The 23,238-nt window shown below is 34.9% G+C and overlaps 4 protein-coding genes across 4 annotated transcripts; 3 read left to right on the forward strand and 1 right to left on the reverse strand.

The window, feature by feature from the left end:
• Nucleotides 1–434: 434 nt before the first annotated feature.
• On the reverse strand, nt 435–4,816 carry toe1 (target of EGR1, exonuclease). The gene is made up of 7 exons (XM_067363252.1): nt 4,344–4,816; nt 4,214–4,254; nt 4,039–4,135; nt 3,796–3,954; nt 3,444–3,703; nt 3,191–3,353; nt 435–1,079 (listed from the first exon to the last, which is right to left on the reverse strand). Exons 1-7 carry the CDS (start codon nt 4,455–4,457, stop codon nt 435–437), a joined length of 1,479 nt encoding a protein of 492 aa, XP_067219353.1. The 5' UTR covers nt 4,458–4,816.
• A 778-nt stretch (nt 4,817–5,594) lies between these two features.
• si:ch73-382f3.1 (uncharacterized protein LOC100151273 homolog) lies at nt 5,595–10,462 on the forward strand. The gene is made up of 4 exons (XM_067363785.1): nt 5,595–5,965; nt 6,088–6,241; nt 9,175–9,347; nt 9,436–10,462. The coding sequence occupies exons 1-4, from the start codon at nt 5,816–5,818 to the stop codon at nt 9,808–9,810; spliced, it is 852 nt and encodes a 283-aa protein (XP_067219886.1). The 5' UTR covers nt 5,595–5,815; the 3' UTR covers nt 9,811–10,462.
• Nucleotides 10,463–13,967: 3,505 nt separating this feature from the next.
• Nucleotides 13,968–17,307, forward strand: selenop2 (selenoprotein P2). Its single transcript, XM_067363424.1, has 5 exons — nt 13,968–13,993; nt 14,129–14,377; nt 16,019–16,231; nt 16,424–16,532; nt 16,624–17,307. Exons 2-5 carry the CDS (start codon nt 14,157–14,159, stop codon nt 16,879–16,881), a joined length of 801 nt encoding a protein of 266 aa, XP_067219525.1. The 5' UTR covers nt 13,968–13,993; nt 14,129–14,156; the 3' UTR covers nt 16,882–17,307.
• A 1,250-nt stretch (nt 17,308–18,557) lies between these two features.
• Nucleotides 18,558–20,675, forward strand: elovl8a (ELOVL fatty acid elongase 8a). Its single transcript, XM_067362161.1, has 8 exons — nt 18,558–18,634; nt 18,794–18,860; nt 19,117–19,304; nt 19,411–19,491; nt 19,596–19,652; nt 19,750–19,864; nt 20,240–20,367; nt 20,445–20,675. Exons 1-8 carry the CDS (start codon nt 18,632–18,634, stop codon nt 20,610–20,612), a joined length of 807 nt encoding a protein of 268 aa, XP_067218262.1. The 5' UTR covers nt 18,558–18,631; the 3' UTR covers nt 20,613–20,675.
• Nucleotides 20,676–23,238: the final 2,563 nt, after the last annotated feature.

Below are 23,238 nucleotides of genomic sequence, written 5' to 3' on the forward strand. Positions count from 1 at the left end.
CATCAGCGGCACTTTAAATGGTTCTTTCAAAGTATTAAGGATAGACTGTAAAAAAAAAATATATATATAGTATTAAGTCTAATGCCTAATCTCAGCCTCAGACGTCATGCCCATGGACCATTGGCTGAACGTCTGATCCATATCAAAGACTATGGAAGAACGCTTAAGTCTTAAAGGGATTTATGATTGGAGGTGAAGAGAATGTATTAGTTGCATGCCAGTCTGTTATTGTAGGGACATCGACTTTACATTGAAACGACCTTCTGCCGTCAGTCTACGCGAGAATATCTAATGCCTAACTGGTCGAGCACACTTTTAAGGATACAGTCTAAATATACATTAAATCAGAAGGGGAAAAAATGGAAACCATAGGAAAACTTAGATTTTATTTGTCCAAAAATGTACACAAATTGAAATCTTAAAATCAAAGGTTTCTATGCATTTCCTTCAGGTTTTACGGCAGTGTTTTTCCCCCAAACATAGTCCATCTTGTGCACGTGAGCCTTTGAAGACTTTGAGAAGGTGCTTTTGGCTACATTTAGAGGAACAGACTTGCCACTGAGGAACAGCTTATTGAGACATGTGGGAATGAGAGAAGCAGTGCTGGATTCTTCTTTGTTTTTAGTAAGATTTCTGGCATAAGCAAAAATATACCCAGTCATGAAAGCGTCAAATCCTGCTCGGTGAGTTCCTCCTTCGACTTTCTTCTCTTTTGGTCTATCGGGAGCTTCGGCGGATGTTTCTGGCTGAGATTCCTCATTTCCATTCTTGCTGGCTGTTTTCCCAGGTTCAAACGCATGCGTGGCATCTGTTGGCTCTGTGCTCTCCGTCTTCTCCTGATGTTCAGGGAGGGCTGGTTCAGACATGGGCACCGCCTGGTCCAGTTCAGCCCCTTCAAAGTACAACCTTTTGCCCTGTGGGGAACTGCATGCCTCAGAGGCCCCTTTAGAATCTTTCTTTTTGTTCTTGCGCTTCCTCTTCTTCCTCTTCTCTTCTTTGATCTTCTCATCATGCTGGATTATAAGGTCTGTATCATGTGACATGGTGCACAAAGAGCCATTAGAACACCATCCATAAGCCTAGCAATAGAGAAGAGCAGAGAACAATTAGCAACGTCACAAAATGTCAGGAATATGATCATGAAGGGGTGAGTAAAATTGAGATCTCTCATTACTTTTTTTATTTAAAATTATTATTATAAATTATAACATAATTTACGTTCAGCCCTAAATGATATCATTCAAATACAATGTTAAATTGCTGCAAAGTACAATAACTGGACTCAATATTGACAATAAAAAGATGCCATTAAAGAAATGTTGGTTACACTTTATTTTTAGGTGTTCTTGTTACCGTGAAATTATATAAATAAGTACTGAGTAATATTAATTAACAACATGTACTTACTATATAACTAAGGTTAGATTTAGGGTTAATCACATGCAATTATGCATAATTTACTGTTTTTATTATTATAGTAAGTACATGTAAGATGTAACAAGGACACTGTGAAATAAAGTGTTACCGAAATGTTATTTACAATACATTATTTGTCAAAAAAGGCAAACTACAGCTACAGTTTTTATTTTACTATGCAAAAATCATAGAAAACAAAAAGCTACAACATAATGAGTTCTCTCTCATTTTTGCATGTGTTCATAATTTCTTTGTATGACAACCTAGTCAAAAATTGTTGGCAAAATTTGGCATGTTTCTTGTTTCAAAAATAAAACAATTGACCGCCCAACTAAAGATTTTCCTAGGCCGGACGTTACTTTTGGCCACCAACTGTGTGTTTGTGTGTGTGAATGTGTGTGTGTTAAATACAGTGTAACTGTTTGTGGTCTGTAAGATTTATTTGGTGACACCTTAGTTTAGGGTCCAATTCTCACAATTAACTAGTTGCTTATTAGCATGCATATTACAAGGATATTGGCTGTTTATTAGTACGTATAAAGCACATATTACTATCTGCATGAACATATTCTAAAATTAGCCCATACTCACTCAAGCCATCCTAGGTGTATATGACTTTCTTCTTTCTGATCAACACAATCGGAGAAATATTAATATCCTGATGCATACGAGCTTCATAATGGCAGTAAACGGGATCAATGAGTATGAAGCTGAAGAAAGTGTTTCCATCCACATCCATCATAAACATACTCCACACGGCTCCAGAGGGGTTAATAAAGGCCTTCTGAAGCGAAAAAATGCGTTTGTGTAAAAAGAAAAAAAAAATCCATATTTAACAAGTTATGAAGTAAAATATCTAGCTTCCACCAGACCGCCTTCCATATTCAATGCACAAAGAAAGTGTAAAACTCTTACAGTTCAAAAAGCTTACGCTAGCCTTTATACATCCCACGCCTTCCCTATTCAACTTACAGAAACAGTGTAACTGACGCGACCAGTTTACACTTTCTCCGCAAGTTGAATACGGAAGGCGGTCTGGCGGAAGCTAGATATTTTACTTCATAACTTGTTAAATATGGATATTTTTCTTACACAAACACTTTGCTTCAAAAGACATTTATTAACCCCCCGGAGCCATATGGAGTATGCCATTATAAAGCTCGGATACATCAGGATATTTATTAAAATATCTCTGATTGTGTTCATCAGAATAAAGAAAGTCATATACTCATATAATGGCTTGTGGGTGAGTATGGGCTAATTTTCATTTGAAAGTGAACTAATACTTTAATCCTAACCAATACCTAATCTTAACAACTACCTTACTAACTATTAATAAGTAGTAATTAGGAGTTTATTGAGGCAAAAGTCATAGTTAATAGTTAGTATTGGAATATAAGTGTGACCGATTTTTTTTTTATGTTTTTGAAGTCCCTTGCTCACCAACGCTACAAAAATACAGTAAAAAGTAATATTGTGAAATATTACAATTTAAAATAACTGTATTCTATTTTCAATTTACATTGTGTAAAGCTATGTTATGTTGAAAACTGCTGTGCAGCTTAATATTTTTCTGAAAAAATTTAATCTATGAATCTTTGATTAACAGAAACATAAAAAGCACAGCATTCATATGAAATAAAAATCCTTTAAAGTCACTTTTTTCATTAATTTAATGCTGAATAAAAGTATTAATTTCTTTCAAATAATAATAAAAAAGTTCTTACTGACTTTTGAATGGTAGTGTATAACCCAATGAATCTGAGGAACTCACAGAGAACTGAACACAGATGTTGAGGGCACCATCTTGATTCTGGCTGTCCAAGCAAGGCCTGAAGTCAATGTAGCTCTGCATGTTGCCTGTATATTTACAAAACTCCAGGAACACATGACTCCCATTACCACCTCCTTCAATGGCTCTGCTATTTTGCAGCTTACTGTGGAGGAAAAGAAAATACAGTACTGAAGTTCATGTACTGAACAAACATGTAATTTATTATTATTATTATTATTATTATTACACATACCACTTCTTATAGGCATATTCCAGGTATGAGGCTGTAAACCGCAGCTCATACTCTGTTGCATACTTAGTGTCATAGATGCCTGAAGGAAACATTTGGGACAGATCGGCAGTGAAGGTGCCCAGTCGCTCAGGTAAATGGGCATAGAAGCACTGGTACAAGAAGACCATGTCTATCAGCCCATTATGGACCACCAAGGGCTTGTTGGCCCTAAGCAGTTCTACGAACAAGGACCGCATGTTTACCCCATGGGCATCACCTCCCTAAAAGAAGCACAAAACACACCTACTCAAGTCTCTGAAGCTGAAACCTCTGCATCTTTTTCAACGTTTTTCTTATAGTCAGTCATACTCACTTTATCATTCCCCTTGTAATAAGAAATGCCTTCAGCATATTGTTTGTTGAAGTCAAATCCATGTTGCACAAGGAACTGCACTGACTGAGGTTCAATGATGTATTCCTCTGAGCAAAGCAAGGTTAGATTGTAAATCTGGACCATGTATGTGCTGTCAGCCTAGAAACAGGAAATGAATAAGAATCAATGCAATATCCATTTATAAATTCAGAGGGGAAATAAATGTTAATCAAAGATACTTACTTTGTTGTCAAGCTCTTTATAGCAAGCAAACCCCAATGAAAGTATAGATCGTGTGCGGGCTGCATGGCATATGGCTTTGTACCTGTCTTCAATGGATCTTTAAAGGCAAAAAATAAACATCACCACTTTTCCAGTCATTTATTATATTGGATAAGCATTTAATAACACAACATACTCAGCCAGAAGTGCTTTCCTTGATCCGAGACCACTCAGTTCCTAAAAGAGAGCACATACATGAATCATCTTGTTCCATTAGGGAATTAAACACGAGTTTTTGAATAAAGAATGTGTTAACAAAATCTCACCGTATCAATGGCGATGAATGAAGATGTTTTAATGGCTAACACCATTGCTGCCCATAACTCCTTGAAATTGTTTCCCTGCACATCTATAACTGGGACTATCATTGAGGATGACATTTTAAGTCCACTTGATAAATTAACCAATACCACACATCTGCGGAAGACAGCAGATTTTCTTATTGGTCTTTACTGCAGAAAATTACCTCTCTAAACGTCAACATATACATTATATACAAGTGAAACAAAATAATGAAGCTGTCAATGAAGATACTGTAGACGGAGATTCAAACAAAACATAACCAAATATATCTATAATGTATCTGATACCACTATAATAATTGTTTGGCTTTCGCGTTTCCCCGACTGTTTCTATATTAACTACTCTAAACGTCAAATTCGTAAATGTGTTGCAAAAACTTTCATAAGTTCAATCGCCTGTGTAACATGTGAGCATGTGTGTTTTTTTTCCGGTTGCAGTTTCTTCTATTCTTTATGGCGGTTGCCATAATGTTCGTGTCCACCACCTGCTGGACTGGGGGTGAAGCGTTACTTTTGAATGGTCCTTTGAAAACAATATTTTGTTTTTCTTTTGTTATTTGAGCAAATTGGAGCATATATATATATATTTAATGCAGTCTCTCATTCGCCGCTATGTAAGTTTAGCCATGTCATAAATTACCTTCTGTAATACTGTAAAAAAAAAAAAAAAAAAAAAAATGAGTACGTTTCGAACATAAGAACACAAAATAAAAATAAAAAAAACAATACAATATAAAAATACGTTTTACAAAAAGCTTCTCAAATTTATGTAACTGCTCATGTGTTAACTTTTTTTGTTTGTTTTATTGTTGTTCACATTCTCTGAACTGTTATAGGTACCTTTTTCTGTATTTAACTGATATTACTGAACTAAATACAATAAAAAAATACTATTAATCCGAGCACTATTTACTATTAATATACTATTAATGATCTTAAAATGAGGAATGTATGGTGTACTGCAATGGTAAAAAACTATTTTGAACGGTTGTTTTTCATCGTTAATTAAAAAAAAGCATTGGACAAAATATTATTTTAACTAATTAATATATACTTTTGTCACAATTTATGTGTGTTGCGCATAAAAAACTATTTACTTTGTGTACATTTGCTAAATGTGAACGAATTTTATACAGGCAAAACTAAAGTCAACTCTCACATAATACGTAATCAAGTCGCCTACCGGCGCCATTTTGGCTCAAACAAACTCTGCATTTCACTTACTAGTAAAATATACTAGCATTTTCTGCTCAATTCATTAAAGAGACCGCCCGTAAAGTCATCGCTTGCATTTGCTAAAACAACTGCTATCTCTTTTTCTGACGTCTAAAGTCTCTTTAATAATACACCTGCTAAGTCCTCTGCTAGCAAACCGCTACGTGTCATTGTTGTTTTGGCCAGATGGTAAGTTAAACATTTGGCGAATATAAATAAAAATGGGTGGATGCTCCGCTCCAAACTGCTCGAACTCTACCACTATTGGAAAGCAGCTCTTTCGCTTCCCGAAAGACCCCGTGCGCATGAGAAAGTGGCTTGTAAACTGTCGGCGTGACTTTGTACCAACTCCCTGCTCCAGACTGTGCCAGGCAAGTGAAAAGCATGCCAGTATTAAATTCTGCAGAAGAAAACAATTAAGTCATTCTTCTGGTATCCTCTTGGTATAACTGTATATCTATATTCTTGCCATAAAGCTTTATTTCCATGACAGGACCACTTTGAGGAAAGCCAGTTTGAGGAGATCGCCAGATCACCAGCAGGGGGAAGGAAACTCAAACCAAACGCAATCCCCACACTGTTCAATGTACCCGACCCTCCATCTCCTGTCACCCCTCAAGTAGTGCTACCTGTTAAAAATGAGCCAGGTAAAGTTATTATAATGGTGCTCCTAAGGGGACAATGTAATAGAAAAAAATATGAGATTGGAGGAAAAATTATATTTCAATGCTATTCTGCAATGTCATTTTTGCACTGGCAAAACTTTTGCATCCCTTCGCAAAATAGGGGGTATTGTGTTTCCCAGAGAAGCGTTGCGTTCTCCCACAAAATTTTTACGTTTTCTCGCAGTGTTGCGTTTCCCATATAATCTTTCCATTCGCTCACAAAACATTTGTGTTCTCTAGCAGAAGTATTAAGTTTTCTCACAAAATATTTGCATTCTTTGCTCAAGTATTGCTATCACCCAAAATACTTTGCATTCACTCACAGATCTTTGGTGTTCTCTAGCAAAAGTATTGCATTTCCCTGAGAAACTTTGCATTTGCTCACAAAACATTTGTGTTCTTTTGCAAAAGTATTGCGTTCCCCCAAAATATTTTGCCTTTGCACGCAAAACTTTTGCTTTCTCTTGCTAAAGTATTGAATTTCAGCCAAGAGACTTTGAGAATGCAAAAGTTTCGCGAGTAAATGCAAAGTATTACATTTCCCTGAGAAACTTTACTTTCTTTTGCAAAACTGTTGCAGTGTTGCATTTTCCCTAGTAACTTTGCATTCGAGATTCGTTTGCTTGCGAAACTTAGTATTACATTTGACTGTGAAACTTGGCTTTTGTTCTCGAAACTTTTTCGTTCTCTAACAAATGTATTGCTTTTCCCTGAGAAACTTTGTATTCGTGCATTAAAAGTTTGTGTGCTCTCGCAAAAGTATTGCGTTTCCCCCAAGAAACTTTGCATTCGCTCACAAAAAAGTATTGCATTCCCTCAAGATATTTTGTATTTTCTTGTGAAATTTTTACTTTCACTTGCAAAACTTTTACCTTCTCTAGCAAAAGTGTTGGATTTCCCTGATAAACTTTGCATTCGCTCACAAAACCTTTTAGGGCTGCACGATATATCGCATGCGATTGTCACGCGCATTTCGTCAGTAAAGCCGGTTCCCTGATTACCGCTAAATCGCCATCACCTGCTTTCAAATGGAGCGCCATTTAAAAGACAGAACCGTAGATCACTGATAAGCCACGCAATATCGCGTTCATTATCGCAAATGAATCGCCTTCGATAATGAACGCGATATTGCGTGGCTTATCAGTGAACTACGGCTCTGTCTATTAAATGGCGCTCCATTTGAAAGCAGGTGATGACGATTTAGCGGTAATCAGGGAACCGGCTTTACTGACGAAATGCGCGTGACAATCGCATGCGATATATCGTGCAGCCCTAAAACCTTTGCATTCTTTCACAAAAGTATTGCGTTCCCTTGAGGGTCTAGCTAGCCTCTGTTTTGTTTGACAACACTTCGAACGTCAACAGGAAGTTACTCCACCCAGGATCGCTTGGAGCACCTTTAACTCTATTATAAAAAAAAACCTGACAAAAAAACATAAATCGGGGCCAATGGTTTCCAGCATTAATTTCCAGCTTTCAAATAGTTGTTCCTCCCACCTCATGTTCTACCAGGACTCTGTATAATTGAGCCATTTCCTTGAAAATTTTATTTAAAAAAAAATGTTAAAAGCAACAAATGTATTTATTTGTATATATTTGGAAACCTCCTTTGATGTGAATTATTCGGTAATACGATATATCATGATAATGAATATACACGATATTACTATTGTGGGCAACTCAAAATGCCATGAATTATAATTTATTACGAATTATTCTATTTTTTTATATTACATTTTAAGAATACTTTACCTATCAACCGTATGAAATCCACAACACCGCTGTATGCGGCGTCAAAGAGGCACGCGCACTATGTAAACAAACCCAGCGTGCATGAGAAGCACATGGCAGAACGAGTAAAAGAGATGCGCTGAATGAAAGTGCACATTCACTCTCTGACAGCAGAAATGCAGCGGTTACCCCGGAAATCCTGTTAACAAAGCAGCTGCGGTACTACAGTATTTAAAATGCTTCAAACAGCCATTCATTTTTTTTTGTATTCGCAATGTTGTTCATCACAGCACCAAATACTTAATACTGGCTATTTATTTTCAAACTTAAACATATTTATATTTTAATATGTTTATACTACAACATGCCCTATAATGATTGAAAATTTTCTGATTATTTGTTATTGTTCAGTAACACTTGATAACATAAGGCTTCAATAGTTAACATGTTAATTCATTATTACCAAACTGACAATGAAAAAATACTTTTATTATAGCATTTAAAATAGCATTTATCAATTTTAGTTCATGTTAATTTCTAGTTAATGTTTATTAACAATACTAAAGTCAAAAGTTGTAATTATTTTTAATGGAGCTATAACTAACAACGATCAGTTGTATTTTTTTAACTAATATTAATAAAAAATAATACCTTCTGTAACAAATGTAGCTATTGCTCATTATTAATCTTAGTTAATGCATTAACTAATGTTAAATAATGAGACTTTATATAGTGTTTCCTGTTGTTCTTTATAATTATTTTGCACTTTATTCGGCTTGAAACTTTTTACTTTATGATTTGTGTACTGTTATTGTATTTAAATGTTCAGAGTTTATATATATATATATATATATATATATATATATATATATATATATAAATATATATATATATATATATATAAAAGAAAAAGAGTTCTTAAACCTGTTATACTATCACAAAACTTTTTTTGCAACTTATTTCAATACCGCGATACCATATACCGTGATAAAAGCTTAAGCAATTATTGCAACATCAAAATTTGATACCGTCACATGCCTAGATGTGAATGCATCTGTATTTATTTGTGATCTGTTAAACTTTATACAGCACTGTTTATATAATATGAGTAATTTTTGGATTAACAATCCCTTTAAGGTCACTTTTTTTGTTGCATATGAATATGAATTATGTTTTTATTGTAGTGGAAAAGGACTTGAACATGGGGGATCATGGTTATGCCCGCCGACAGCCTCCTGTGGATTCAGAGGAGGATGGAGTTCAGAGGGCAGAGGAAGAGCGACCCTGTTCTCTCTGCCAGCATTATAAAACCAAGCTAGAGCAGCAACAGCAGCACACAGTCAGACTACAGAGAGAGGTAACAGTCATTCCTATCATAAGAGTCATAAGAATATTAGCAATTGAAAACACTGGTAACATTTTGTCATTTCTGTTTTTTTACACAGGCAGAGGAGATGAAGAAACGTCTTTACAAACTGAGTAAAATAGAAAAGGGGCTGCAGGTGTTCTTGTTTGAGGATCAGATTCGTGCCCTAACATTAGCCAAACGTTCTCGGAGGGCAGTGTGGTCCCATGACACTTTACTGACAGCCCGAAAAATCCGCTGTGCAGTAGGCGTTAAAGGATATGAGTACCTCAGGGAACTGGGCTACCCCCTGCCTTCTTACAGGACGCTGTGCAATCGCCTGGAGCCCAAAATGATGGTGACCACAAGTATGCAGGATGAACTGGCAGAGCTTGGCCTGGGCATCATAACAGCTTGTGACAGTCCAGAGGGCAACGTGACAAGCGATGAAGGACTGATTGGGGTCATGACCTGAAACGCGGTGTTTGTAAGAAACTGCGCTAATGCTTAACTGTTAAACCAGCCAAAGGCGAAACAACGGCAGGACTCACAGACGATGTTTGTTTACTGGTTTAAGTTATTTTAGGTTGTTGTTGTTGTTGCATTTTAAAACCATTTGCATAAATGCCACAACAGTCTGGAGCTGATTCACTATTAAATGTGTTCTTTTCTCTAAGAAAGAAATATGTCAATCTTGCTACATCTGGCTGTGTAGTTGCACTCCCTTGATGCAAATATTGCACCTTTTATACATTTTGAGAAAATTTAGGTGGAATAATTTCAGCTGTCAACAGACACATGAAATGTGCCCTGAAATCCAAATGTTGTCACTCTGAACTTGATTTTTGCTACTGAGACAAAGATATTAGATAAGATCATGCTTCTTTCTGTGAGAAGAAGGTGAAAAATCAGATTTGGTAAATGTTATAATTGACGATATGACTGTCAAAATAGCTATATTAAATTGGTATATTGGTAGTGGTGCTGTTTTAAAGTGGTGTAAATCTGGTTTATGATGTGTAGTGAAGGAATTTAGCAGCTAAAGACTGCACATATTTATAGACCCACCACACAAATGATTCATGCAGCTGCCAAAAAGAGAGTACTGATCTGAATAATAAACTTCTGTCTGCAAACCAGGGTTCCTGTTTTTATCATTTGTATTCATTTAGTCAAGTGTCTTATTTTTTCCAGTAAAGAAAGTCATACAGGTTTGATCGAGATGGTGTCGGAATCTTTTTATTTTTTGGTGGACTATCCCTTTAAGGCAACATTTTTTACTGAGATGTTCACACACAAACACATTATTAAAGAGATTTGAGGAACATGTAGGGTTTAAAGCACTAAATAAATGGGGGAAAAAAAATGAATATCGATCTTTTTCAGGTTAGAGTGGGCGTGGCCATTTGTAAATTTAATGTGTGACGTCTGGTGTCATTCGCTTCCAGTTATTTTCAGCTGTACTACAAAACCGCTTGTTATGCTGCTTAATATTGCAAATTGGTATTTCTTACCATTATTTTAATGTATTGTCTTAATTATAAACACGCTGGTTTGTAGCGCAAATAGTTTTGGGCCATTCCACCGAATGGGTAACATTTGCTTGTTGAAACTCTTCAAAATTAAACTTTATTTTTTTATATTTATTTAACACTGAATCTAATACTAGACATATTTAACTATTCAAAATTTGTATTGGTCAATCTCAGGCAACTTGCAGAAGATGGATGCATGTTTTCTCAGCCCTGTTACCAAAACTCGTGCCATTTAAAAAGCATGTTTAAAAGCATGTCAATTAATTCCTTTGTATTCACCTCAAGAAAGTGTTTATTTTGAAGAAATGGTTGGTTATTTGTTCAAATAACTTATATTTGTGACAAAAAAAAAAATCACTTTATATTAAGGCAAGGTGTATTTTAATAAAAAACGCAAAAAATGTTATTTAAAATAAGACAGAAGCCTCAAGTATACCTAAAATAATTTAATTTATTTAACAGTTGTATAAATGATGGACCAAATAAAACTGACAAAAACAGTGGTTTAACTTTATTTTTTTAGAAAAATAAATAAATTTAGTAACAGGAATGAACACTTTGTAACAGGAATGAACACTGGGTAACAGGAATGAGTGTCCATGTGTGAGAAAGAGTGTGTACATATGTACATGTGTGTGAGTGAGATTTCTTTGTTGAAGGGATGTGCTACAGTATGTGCTAGTAGTACATCACAGCGAAGGAGGTGGAAAGAGAAGGAGAGATAGGAGAAGAGAGAGAGGGAAGGAAAAACAAAAGGGGGGGGGGGGGGTTGTGGGTGTGTTTCCCTCCTTCCCTTGCAGTATGCTATGGGTGGGTGTTTCTGGCAACTGCATAGTATAGGTTCTCTCCATCTTCTACAAAAGATAAGAAAGAGAAAGACAAAAAGATTAAGTCACTTTGTGGTGGAGTGGCTCCCTGCAAGTATGGTATTCACACTGTAAATCTAATCCTAAAAGACTAAAATTTAAGTAATTTCAACTGTAAACTCATGATACAGGTTATATCAACTAATATTCACACAATTAAATCAACAAAACTATTAATTCCTCTTACTTTTACTCACTCCTGTTATTTTTCATATGAGTAACAGGACTGAAAGTAACAGGATTGAGTTTTTAAGCAAAAAATGATCAAATACATGACATATGGCCACATGGAGTGTGGCAAATGCTAGTGACTTACCTAAAGTTAATATTATTAAAATAAACAAATAACATCTAAGAAATAATTTAGGTATCAGGACAGTACGTTGAGATTGACCTTCTCAGTCATAGTTACAATTTCATCAATTATACATAAATTAAAATGAGAGGACTTACTTTTGGTCTTATGATCCAGATGATGCAATTTCCTGTTGAAAATGTGTCATGTGGGCATGTTCCAAGTTTTTAAGAAGGGGCAATGTGTGAAGGTAACAGGACTGAGTGAAAACATAGGGACATGACTAAAATGTGTATTTTATAAAATATATTATGAATTTTTCATGAAATGTATCTTTGTTTAGCAAAGATAGTATATGGAGTCACACAACAATGCAAAAATAATAAGATTTCTGAAAGATTTTAATGATTATATTTCATGATAAAGTTTAGGTTTAGATAGTGGGGACATGCAACAAATGCTATTTTTTAGTGTTCTGAGTAGTTTTTAATAATGTTTTAAATTATACTTTTTAAATTTGCAGTTAGAGTGATGTTCAGGACATTTTGCTTAATAATAAAATGTATTTTAGAGTTAATTTTCAGACATATTTATACATACAATGTCCAATGTCCCATTCAGTGGAATGGTTACAGTTTACAGCACTTTGATATTCTTCTCATTACTTCCCTATAGCGGCTAATAAATCGGAAGTCTCGCACACTCACAGAAAACACCTTACCTCCACGTTAAAAAAATAAGGTGGCCTGTTTTCACAAACGAGGCTTAGATTAAGTCAGGATTTTAAGATATGTCAGTACAGGTTGCTTTTAGTTAAAACAGCACAAAATCCATTTTAATCTGGGACTAGGCTTAAGTGTTGTCTGTGAAACTGGGGCTATGTGTTTTAAGAGTTATTTTTTTGTGTTGGTGCTCATTTCTGCTCAGATATTTTAAATGTGTACTAAAGGTTGTTGCTCCATGGATTAAAGTGTGTACTTTGGCCCAATCATTTCAAGGATGAAGCACTGCTGTTTGCAAAACTAAAATCAATTCCTCTGTCCATTAGATGGTATAAGATCTTTCAAGATTGTTTTCTTCAGTGTAAAGTGTTCAGATTGTTTACGTTTGTGTACATACAGTGAAGCTAGACAAAAAGCCTCTAATTTATTTATTTATTTAGTATGCTGCAGTTCCTGTGATGTTCTTATGATTTTTAAAGGAAAGGTATGAGCAGACAAGTATATTCTTATAGATTTTAATAATATCCTTGCTAAATTACTTTTTCAACAAAGCTGTATAGTAATTGGTAAACATTGGAGACTGAAGGATCCATTGCATCATCAAATTTACAGACATGCACTTGTTTTTCAGATGATATGATCACTGAATGTTTAGCTCAAGCAAACAGTGACATTTGGCAGAGAGAAAGAAATTATACAACACTCGTGAACTGACCCTAAGATTTTAAGACACTCTTGCATTTTAATTTAAATCTTTCCTTAAACTAAAGTAATCCGAGAGGTCCGTCAAAGCATTGCATCAGCGTTAAAATGGCATTTGGACACTTTTATAGGTTCATAGGGAAATATGACTGATCCAACATGATTTTCAACTTTCCCAAGCCATGTTGTAAAAGCATATACAGAAAACTGCAATCTTTTATTAACTGATGTTATATATTATTCACCCATGCAGCATATGACACAAAATGTTTTCTATATAAAAACACTCAAGATGTCACTAAAATATTTTGTTTCTTATCAGCCAGAGTGTATTTGTGTATCTTATTTGTCTTAGATCACCCACACACACGAAAGAAAACTTTGTAGTACGCCAGTCCAAAAATCCACTCTCCTACTGGTTTGTTCTGTTTGTTGAGGGGGAGGGTTTGTCCAGAAAAGACCTTTAAAAGTGTGGACAGTCAACTTTTCCTCATTTCTGTATTTTTGTTCCAGAGAAGGCTTAGAGACTGAGCTTCAGGTTTGTGCAACTCTATGTCCTCCTGTCAGTTTTGCTTTTTTGTTAGTGTTTGTATGCGATAAAATTAAGATGTCAAACTAATGACACATCAAAGTAGTATTTTAGTATGCTAACTTGAGGAACTGATTGTTGTAGCTGTTGCAGTGGGTGAAGTTCAGCAGGCATGATGCAGGCTCTCTGGGCTCTGTGGTTGTCTGCATTTCCAGCTCTGCTGGGAGCTTCACCACTGTTTGTGGAGAAGGAAAGCACCGGCTCCAGGATCTGTAAGCCTGCCCCACAGTGGGAGATCGATGGCAAGACTCCGATGAAGGACCTTGTGGGAAATGTAGTCGTTGTGGCTCTTCTTAAAGCGAGCTGACATTTCTGTCTCACGCAGGCTGCCAAGTGAGAAATCTTGTGCTGTGAAATTTCGTGTAATTTTTTGGCAAATTTTAAGCAAACAAGGAAAGAAACTACAAGGTGCTATTAGACCTAATGCTGATATTTCTACACTTTTTAATTGTTTACTATACAAAATCATTGTAACAAGGTTAACATTTTGAGATAGAGAAATATAAGTAATAAAATAGGTGACTTTTAATGTTCCATTCTGAAAAAGGATGATGATGTAATTATTACAGTTTTATTAACAATGGGATAGTTTTATCTTTATATTTTATTTATGAATCTATTAATGTATTTTACTGTATATATACTGTATATACTATATATATACTGTATATGAGCAATATCACTCTCGTAGACAGCACATATCATCACATTGTTCTAAAAAATATATATTGTCAGAATTAGATTGTCCTGATGGACTAGTGGTAGAATTTTTGTTGGACGCTCAAATGGACCCTTTCTCAAAACCAAATACAATATATTATTTATATAAATAATATTTATTGAACAACAATATTTAAATTAACAACAATAGCCATTATAAATTACAATAGGAAATAAACACAATTGTACAATTCAGTCTTATTATTACATTTAACATAGCCCAATTCGATTTGCTCAGGAACAACTAATAGATTAACAAGACCAAAGATCGCCAGTTTTATGTACCCAAAATGAATTATATCTCATGTTTAACTACTATAAGAGACAGCAGCAAATCCCCGAAACACTGGCCGAGATGAAGCTGTTCTCGGCGGGTACACGAGCACTGACCGGCTGCTGACGGCCTGGAGCTCGCATCTCCGAAAACGTCTAAACAAATTGTAAAATAGGTGTTATGATTAAATATGAGTCACATATTTCAGGTCTAAACAAGTACATTATTGCCTAAAAAACTCTTAAAGCTACAGTTCAAGGTATAACAAATGTAGTATTTCTAAAAAAAATATGGTGGATTTCCTCGGCTGCCATGACAGTCGCTTCAAGCGGAGTGATACAAACAGTGAAAAGGTGGGAGTGCTGTTATCAATAAAATATTACATGGCTCTCAGCCAATCAGATTCGAGAACCAGAAAGATCTGTTGTACTATATATAGGCTATATATATATATATATATATATATATATATATATATATATATATATATATATATATATATATATATATATATATATATATATATATATTAATTATAGGACTAGATTTTCTTCTAGATAATAAATTGTTTGGCAAAACTGCCTTGCAGTGTTATGATGTTAGAAGCACTCCCATCTTTAAATATTTTTAGAAACCTATTGGAATGATACCTTAAGGAAACATGAATTTTTTATGGATTTTTTATTTTTATGCTGGATAAGACTTTTTCCCCCCTTTTTTTCTTTCTTATATTTCTGGTTTTATGTGTTTGTAATCTGTTAAATAAATAAATATCAATGATAACATTTATCTTTTAACAAACTTTTCTTTTCACGCAAATGTATATGAGGGACACAAATGACAGCCGTTGTGTTGACTGACCTTCCTCATTTCCTCGTTTAAGGGGACAGTTTTGTTTTGTAACAGAACTATAAATTATCTTGGTAAATTTCTCAGTCAACTAAATCCTTGCTTGTTTTCTCTTCCTGTTGGTTTGGAAGGTTGGGAGACCTGCGTGACAAGCTGGTCAATGGCAAGCTGACTAACATTTCATTCCTGGTCGTCAACGAGCAGGATGCGCAGTCCAGAGCCATGTACTGGGAGCTGAAGAGGAGGACGGCGGAGGGCATCCCTGTGTATCAGCAGAGCCCGCTGCAAAACGACGTCTGGGAGCTCTTGGAGGGAGACAAGGATGATTTCTTAGTGTATGACAGGTATGAACAAAACACTTCTAAATCCAGTACACACTAATATGACCAGTTTGACTAGTTTCCCTTTAAGGTCACATGGTTCTTTATGTATTCATATGCAGGCTCCCCAAAAGAAAGAATTTCTGAGTTATTTTCTCAAGCTTGTTTATTGTGTTCACTGTCATGGTCATTCTTTTGTTTTTCTTTTCTGCATAGATGTGGATATCTCACCTTCCACATTGTCCTGCCCTACAGCTTTCTTCATTACCCTTATATAGAAGCTGCCATTAGGGCTACATACCACAAAGATATATGCAACTGCTCAGTGAGTGACAATATTCGACAATGTACAGTTTCAGAAAGTGCCATATTTATTAAATGTTTGCAAATGTTCATTTATTTAAACTCTCTTTCAGCTAAATGCCAACTTCTCCAAAAACAATGCAAATGAGCCCACAGGAGAGAACAACAAGCAGACTAACAATACAGAGCCTGTATATGATGAGAAACATTATCATCATCATCATCAACATCAACATGAGCATCATCATCAACATGTGCATCATCATCACCATCATTATTCAAATAACAGAAACAGAACAGGTTATACAGATGTGACCCGAGCACCAAAAGAGCCAACCCACCATTCTCATGTCTCATCTCATGAACATTAGATCTTAGAACAGTTTTGTTTTCCAATAATTGTTGTATTTTGATATTTGAAATGAAAAAAAAAAAAAAAATGATTTTTTTTTGTAATACAGAGCTTTGTCATATATTGACCTTAAAGGGGGATTTAAGTTGGATCTCATTGTTCTTAATGAAGTGTGCACTTTAAACCTGAGTCAGGGGTCTGCATACGGATGTTGAGCAAAGCAGTCATTTACATTACTTCAGTTTTCCACCTTCCTTTTAAGGAATATGTGACATTGCTGAACTAAAGCATTCTCTTTATTATGATAACTGCTTTGTATTTGTTAATATGTTATCTATGTGATATGTTATGAGAATGTGTTCACCTAGAGTGGTGTAAGATGTAAAGAGCTGAATAAAATTAATTTCCATCATCATATGATCTCATACAGAATCTGATGTGTTTAGCCTACTTTTTCTGTCAAAACCTTCAGCTTGTGCTGCACTGCTAAACTTACGAATTCATTTGTTTGGTAAATTAGTAGGCTACTGGTTTTACATGGTTGCTAGCTGTCATTTATGGTCATCCAGACTGTAAAATGATATAGAAAGATGAGGCTATAGGACTTACCTGGTAGGATACACCCAATAAAGCAATAAGTGCTCCATCATCACAAATCTATTTATTTTAATAAAAAAAAAAATATATATATATATATATATATATATATATATATATATATATATATATATATATATATATTGTGTGTGTCATGTCACTTGTGCATGATATTTTTTATTGCAAAATTTGAACATATGGGAAATAAAGTGTGATTGTGTCTGTTACAATGAATAATCATTAAAAGAATAAAAAAACTAATATCCTGAGTTTGCATACATCAATATGAAATAATAAACAAAAGAAAAGCACAATAACTAGGTTAAATCACATCTTTAAACAAATCATCATAATGCATCAAAAACTTTTTTTTTGTTATTTATAAGTCTGAGAGATAAAAGAAAGGAGTTAAATTCATCAAGAAAAAGAAGAAAGCTTATAGGGTATATTTAAGCCACTTTTGTTTGTGAATGAAGAATTTTGCATACAAGATAAAAAAAAATTAACAAAATATTCAAGGGATAGCAGCTTTGGTTTTTCATAGTAAAAAATTACTTCTTTAAGGGTGAAGGTATGGGTTACATTTGTATGGGTAAAAATATAGGAACTTAAATCAGCCCAAAATGTATTGGTTAAATTACAATCATAAAATAAATGGCCATCTTTTTCTTCAACAAAACCACAGAAGGAGCAAGTTTCATCAATATCAGAATATTTAGAAATAGATGAATTAAAAGGGTAGATTTTATGAAGGATATAATGAATTTCTTTATAGGCTACAAATCATCACGAATCTAACAAAAAACGTTTCTTACGTAATTCACCATATATATTTAAATTATTTCTATAATTAAAAATCATTTGCAGGTACACTCAAAATAGCTCAGGATAAGGAATAAAGTTATCCAGGGGATTTTGGTAATCCGTCTCGGGGAGGATGCCATGTGTAAACTCCTTAACTCATCATTGAGCCTCTGATTTATGCTGAACGAGAGCTCTGTGTCGTAATTCATTTGACAACATCATGTTCTCTCTCTACTGAATAGCGAACATAATTGACATTTTTACGCAGTTACTCCTGAAGTTACACCCTGCAACGAACTCTCGCGCTGTTCCTAAAGGAAACCGATAGATGGCGATATTTGGGCATTACTGAATGAACATCAAGCGCAATGGTAAGCCATTTACGCTTAATTAAAGAAGATATCATTTCTCAGATATTGATAGCTTGACTAAATACTTTAGGGTTTGGCTTTCGTTTGTTTGTTTTTTTATTTTCTTTTTACAATATGCGTATACATTAACACGTTTCATCTCCATTATTAATTGCTCAGGTGTCCGTATCACCGTCGACATGGCAAAGGCTCCGGATACTTTACCAATGGGTCCTAGAAAACGGAGGTATTTTTCAAGGAATTATATCGGACCTTTTACTTTATATCTGCTCTTTAAAATGTTCATACGACAGGCTAATGAACTACATGCATAAAACGCAAGTTGTAGGCTACAACAGTTTTGTTTTACACAGTTACCTCGACGGTGTAGGCTACATTGGTCTTCTTTACGAAACCAGTATTAAAATACTTTTATAAACTACTTTAACCACTATATTAGTCAATTTAACGAGCTAATGATGCAATTCGTTCATTCCCAACAGACAAGAGGACAGATGGATGGCTATTGGTTTATTCTCCTCTGCCTGTCGGTGGCATCTTCGTGTGTTACCTTGTCATCATTTGGCTTGGCCCCAAACTGATGGCTTGTAGAGAACCAGTCAACATCAAAACTCTTCTTGTTATTTACAATTTTTCTATGGTGTGCCTTTCCGCTTATATGTTTTATGAGGTATGGACCAAGTGAACTAACATAGGTCTATTAAATAATGTATTTAATTCATTGTATAAATTCATTCATATGTATTTTTATATGTATATGTATGTTTTGCTTTTAGTTCACAGCATCATCTTGGTTGGCAAATTACAGCTTGCTGTGTCAGCCTGTGGACTACTCTGAAAACCCCCTTGCAATGCGGGTAAGCAAATTATTTTTATATAAATGATTTGCATTTTTCCAAACAAGTTAATATTTCTGCAATTATTGCCTTTGTTAATGTTGTGCCATTCTGATCCCATGCAGATGGCCAGAGTGTGCTGGTGGTTTTACTTCTCTAAAGTTATTGAACTTACTGATACTGTACGTAAATGATCTAGTCCTTTGATATCAGATCACGTTGTTAATGAATGTCTTATGATGTTATATTACATTAATAAGTAAATGTCATTATCATCAGATGTTCTTCATTCTGAGGAAGAAGAACAATCAGCTGACCTTTTTGCATGTGTATCATCACGGCACCATGATTTTCAACTGGTGGGCAGGGGTCAAGTATGTTGCGGGAGGGCAGTGTAAGTGTTATTACCTCGGAGTTAAAGTATTGTGTTTACGTAGAGCAGTCCACTTAGCACAATGCCATACTCTCAAACAAGACTGTGACTATTAGATTAATCTGAGACGACATTTAAAATATACTTTAACCCTAGAAATAACATATCAGGGTTGATTTAGTTGTAGTGTCACTCTGACACCACTAGGTGATATATTGCTCCAGAAATAGACAATCAACGTATTCTGAAAAATGTGTGTGGTGTTGTCTTGATGTCAGGCAACTGATAAAATGGCAAAAATCTCATGGATGTTTGCCATTTTATCTGCTTCAGAACGACATGTTCTAAAGTGTCAACGCAGACAATGATTTACTAAAGATGTTCTCTCTTCCTCAGCATTCCTCATTGGCCTCATAAACTCTTTTGTGCATGTGGTGATGTATATGTACTATGGCCTGGCAGCACTGGGCCCCCAGATGCAGAAATACTTGTGGTGGAAACGCTACCTCACTTCTCTCCAGCTGGTGAGACTCTCATTATGATCTTTTAAAGAAATAATATCAGTCGGGTTTGTGTCACTGTCTTTCTTTGTCCACCTCAGCTCCAGTTCTTTATTGTGACCATTCACACTGCGTTCAACCTCTATGCTGACTGTGACTTCCCTGACTCCATGAATATGGTGGTTCTCGGTTACTCCCTAAGCCTAATCGCTCTGTTTAGTAACTTTTATTATCAGAGCTACCTTTCCAAGAAGACCAAGATGACATGATAGCATGGAGATGGAACATATTTATGTGTATACTTTGATTGTTTGAATAAAAACGTGTCCATTGATCCCTCAGACTGAATGTGGCGGCTGTGTCTGTCTTAAGGACTGTTTAATCCTTTATCTCAGATCCATTTGTCTGTGTATTCTCCCCTCCTCCAAACAGAGTCCATACAATCTCTATACCCCCATCCCCCTCTGGTCATTAGGGATTGAGACCCTGCAACGCTCTAGTGATCTGGCCAAATTGAAATAAACCCGAGTCCACCTTCTGCTCCTCACTCACTTATTTATCTAATCTCCCACAGTGACACTTCATTTGTTTTACCACTCATTGGATCAGGTTGACCAATGACAGTGTAGCTGGGGGGAGTGTCTTATTTAGGGCCCTGCCTTCTCTACTGCTGCTCTCTTTTACAGTACCTCTGCCTTTTTAAATGTTACCTCTAAAAGGCACAAACATCTTAAAATATTTTGTTTTAAATATATTTAGAAACATTTAATCCATAAAATACGGAAGAGGATTAGGGCCAAGCAATAATAAAAAAATAAAACCATCTCAAGATTAAAGTTGTTAAATTTCGAGAAAAAACATGTTAAATTTTAAGAAAAAAGTCGAGATAAAATGTTGAGAATAAACTCATTAAATTACGAGAAAAAACTAGTTAAATTTCAAGAAAAAAGTTGAGATAAAATGTTGAGAATAAAGTCATTAAATTACGAGAAAAAGGTTGTTAAATTACGAAAACAAATTTGTTAAATTATGAGAAAAATGTCATTAAATTTCGAGAAAAAAGTCGAGATAAAATGTTGAGAATAAAGTCATTAAATTACGAGAAAAAACACGTTAAATTACGAGAAAAAAGTCGAGATACAATTTTGAGAATAAAGTCATTAAATTACGAGAAAAAGGTTGTTAAATTACGAAAACAAATTTGTTAAATTACGAGAAAAAACACGTTAAATTACGAGAAAAAAGTCGAGATAAAATGTTGAGAAAAAACTCATTAAATTATGAGAAAAAACTCGTTAAATTACAAATTTGTTCTCATAATTTAACGACTTTTTCTCGTAATTTAATGACTTTTTTTCAACATTTTATCGTGACCTTTTTCTCAAAATTTAAAGATTTTTTTCTCGTAATTTATCGAGTTTATTCTCAACATTTTATCTTGACTTTTTTCTTGAAATTTAACAGGTTTTTTCTCGTAATTTAATGAGTTTATTCTCAACATTTTATGTCGACTTTTTTCTCGAAATTTAACAACTTTAATCTCGAGATGGTTTTATTTTTTTTTTCATTATTTGGCCCTAATCCTCTTCCATAGTAAAATGTAATTATAAAATACATAATGTTTATTACTTACATTTATTACAAAATATCTATCTATCTATCTATCTATCTATCTATCTATCTATCTATCTATCTATCTATCTATCTATCTATCTATCTATCTATCTATCTATCTATCTATCTATCTATCTATCTATCTATCTATCTATCTATCTATCCAAAGGTACACTTCTTTGAATTTCAGTTCATTTTAATTTTACTTATTTACATTTAAATCAAACTGCAATTCTGCATTGTATTTTCTATCTCATTTCAAATGTATGAATTGAATTGGAATTTAAAAGGCCTTCTCAAATACATTTTGGATGGTGCACAGGCGTGCCTATCGTGCTGAAAAAAAAATCAATGGTGTAGCGAGAAGATTTCTCCTGAAAAATTGTTCCTGCCAGCTCTGAATAGCAAGTGTAGGCCTACTCCAAAAATACTGGGCAGCACCCTGTCACCTGAGTGACATGTGTCAAAACAGTGCAAATGTCCTTTCATTGCAGGGGAAGGTAATGGCATGGAATTGCAGACTATTTTGCACTAGAACATTCTAGCTTCTTGAATAAAATTAGACATTACAGACATCTAAAATTGCAGTGCTCTTTCAAATTACCTCCTAAATGTAATTCAGTTTTATTATTTGTTCTACTGATAGCATCTCAAAAATAGCATTTTATTTGTGAGCAATACATTTTCACAGAACAGGCATAGTTTTGTTCCTCAGGTCCAGCTTTAATGCAGTTTGAGGATTTCACTGCATCCGCATTAATATGTGAAAGCTTTTGCCTGTCTCTCATTCAAATAAAAGCGGCACAAGCTCCTCTCCAACATGTCAGTCTTCTGACAGAATGTACCTAGGTAGCATTTCACTTGTTGAAGTTTACGTTCCCCACAGTGCCATCAATGTGTTGTAAAATGGCCACTCTTCATGCATTCCATAGGCCAGTGCAGTAAACAGACTGTGCACCTCTAAATGTCACATTCCCTGCAAGATGCCAGATGAAGGCCATCCTTTAATGTTGCTGTCACTTTAAGTCGCATCCATTCTTTCCTCTGACTCTCTTTGTTAAGGCATATAAAGAGAAAGAAGAGAATGCCTCTCGTGCACACTGACAGAAATGGAAGTGCTTGTAAAGATGAAAAGAATATGAGGAATCTATTCACCTCCCTCCTTCAATTTTCTTTTGTTTTGCATTTGACAGTCACACTTTTTTCCCCAGATTTTTTTCTGCTTCAGGAGCAGCAAAGGATGGCAGAGGAAGATGGTAGTTGTAGTCTTTATGTTAGCAT

The sequence above is a fragment of the Chanodichthys erythropterus genome, chromosome 16 (assembly GCF_024489055.1).
Source record: "Chanodichthys erythropterus isolate Z2021 chromosome 16, ASM2448905v1, whole genome shotgun sequence".
In the NCBI taxonomy this organism is placed as follows: domain Eukaryota; kingdom Metazoa; phylum Chordata; class Actinopteri; order Cypriniformes; family Xenocyprididae; genus Chanodichthys; species Chanodichthys erythropterus.

Excerpts from the sequence above, each read along its gene's own strand:
- toe1 (XM_067363252.1), bottom strand. The coding sequence starts at position 4,457 with ATGTCATCCTCAATGATAGTCCCAGTTATAGATGTGCAGGGAAACAAT. Across the intron at positions 3,955-4,038 it reads ATAAAGAGCTTGACAACAAA|GCTGACAGCACATACATGGT; the intron begins GTAAGTATCTTT and ends TCCTGTTTCTAG. Across the intron at positions 1,080-3,190 it reads ACATCTGTGTTCAGTTCTCT|GCTTATGGATGGTGTTCTAA; the intron begins GTGAGTTCCTCA and ends CTCTATTGCTAG.
- si:ch73-382f3.1 (XM_067363785.1), top strand. The coding sequence starts at position 5,816 with ATGGGTGGATGCTCCGCTCCAAACTGCTCGAACTCTACCACTATTGGA. Across the intron at positions 5,966-6,087 it reads CCTGCTCCAGACTGTGCCAG|GACCACTTTGAGGAAAGCCA; the intron begins GCAAGTGAAAAG and ends TTTCCATGACAG. Across the intron at positions 9,348-9,435 it reads CAGTCAGACTACAGAGAGAG|GCAGAGGAGATGAAGAAACG; the intron begins GTAACAGTCATT and ends TTTTTTACACAG.
- elovl8a (XM_067362161.1), top strand. Across the intron at positions 19,653-19,749 it reads TTATTGAACTTACTGATACT|ATGTTCTTCATTCTGAGGAA; the intron begins GTACGTAAATGA and ends CATTATCATCAG. Across the intron at positions 20,368-20,444 it reads ACCTCACTTCTCTCCAGCTG|CTCCAGTTCTTTATTGTGAC; the intron begins GTGAGACTCTCA and ends TGTCCACCTCAG.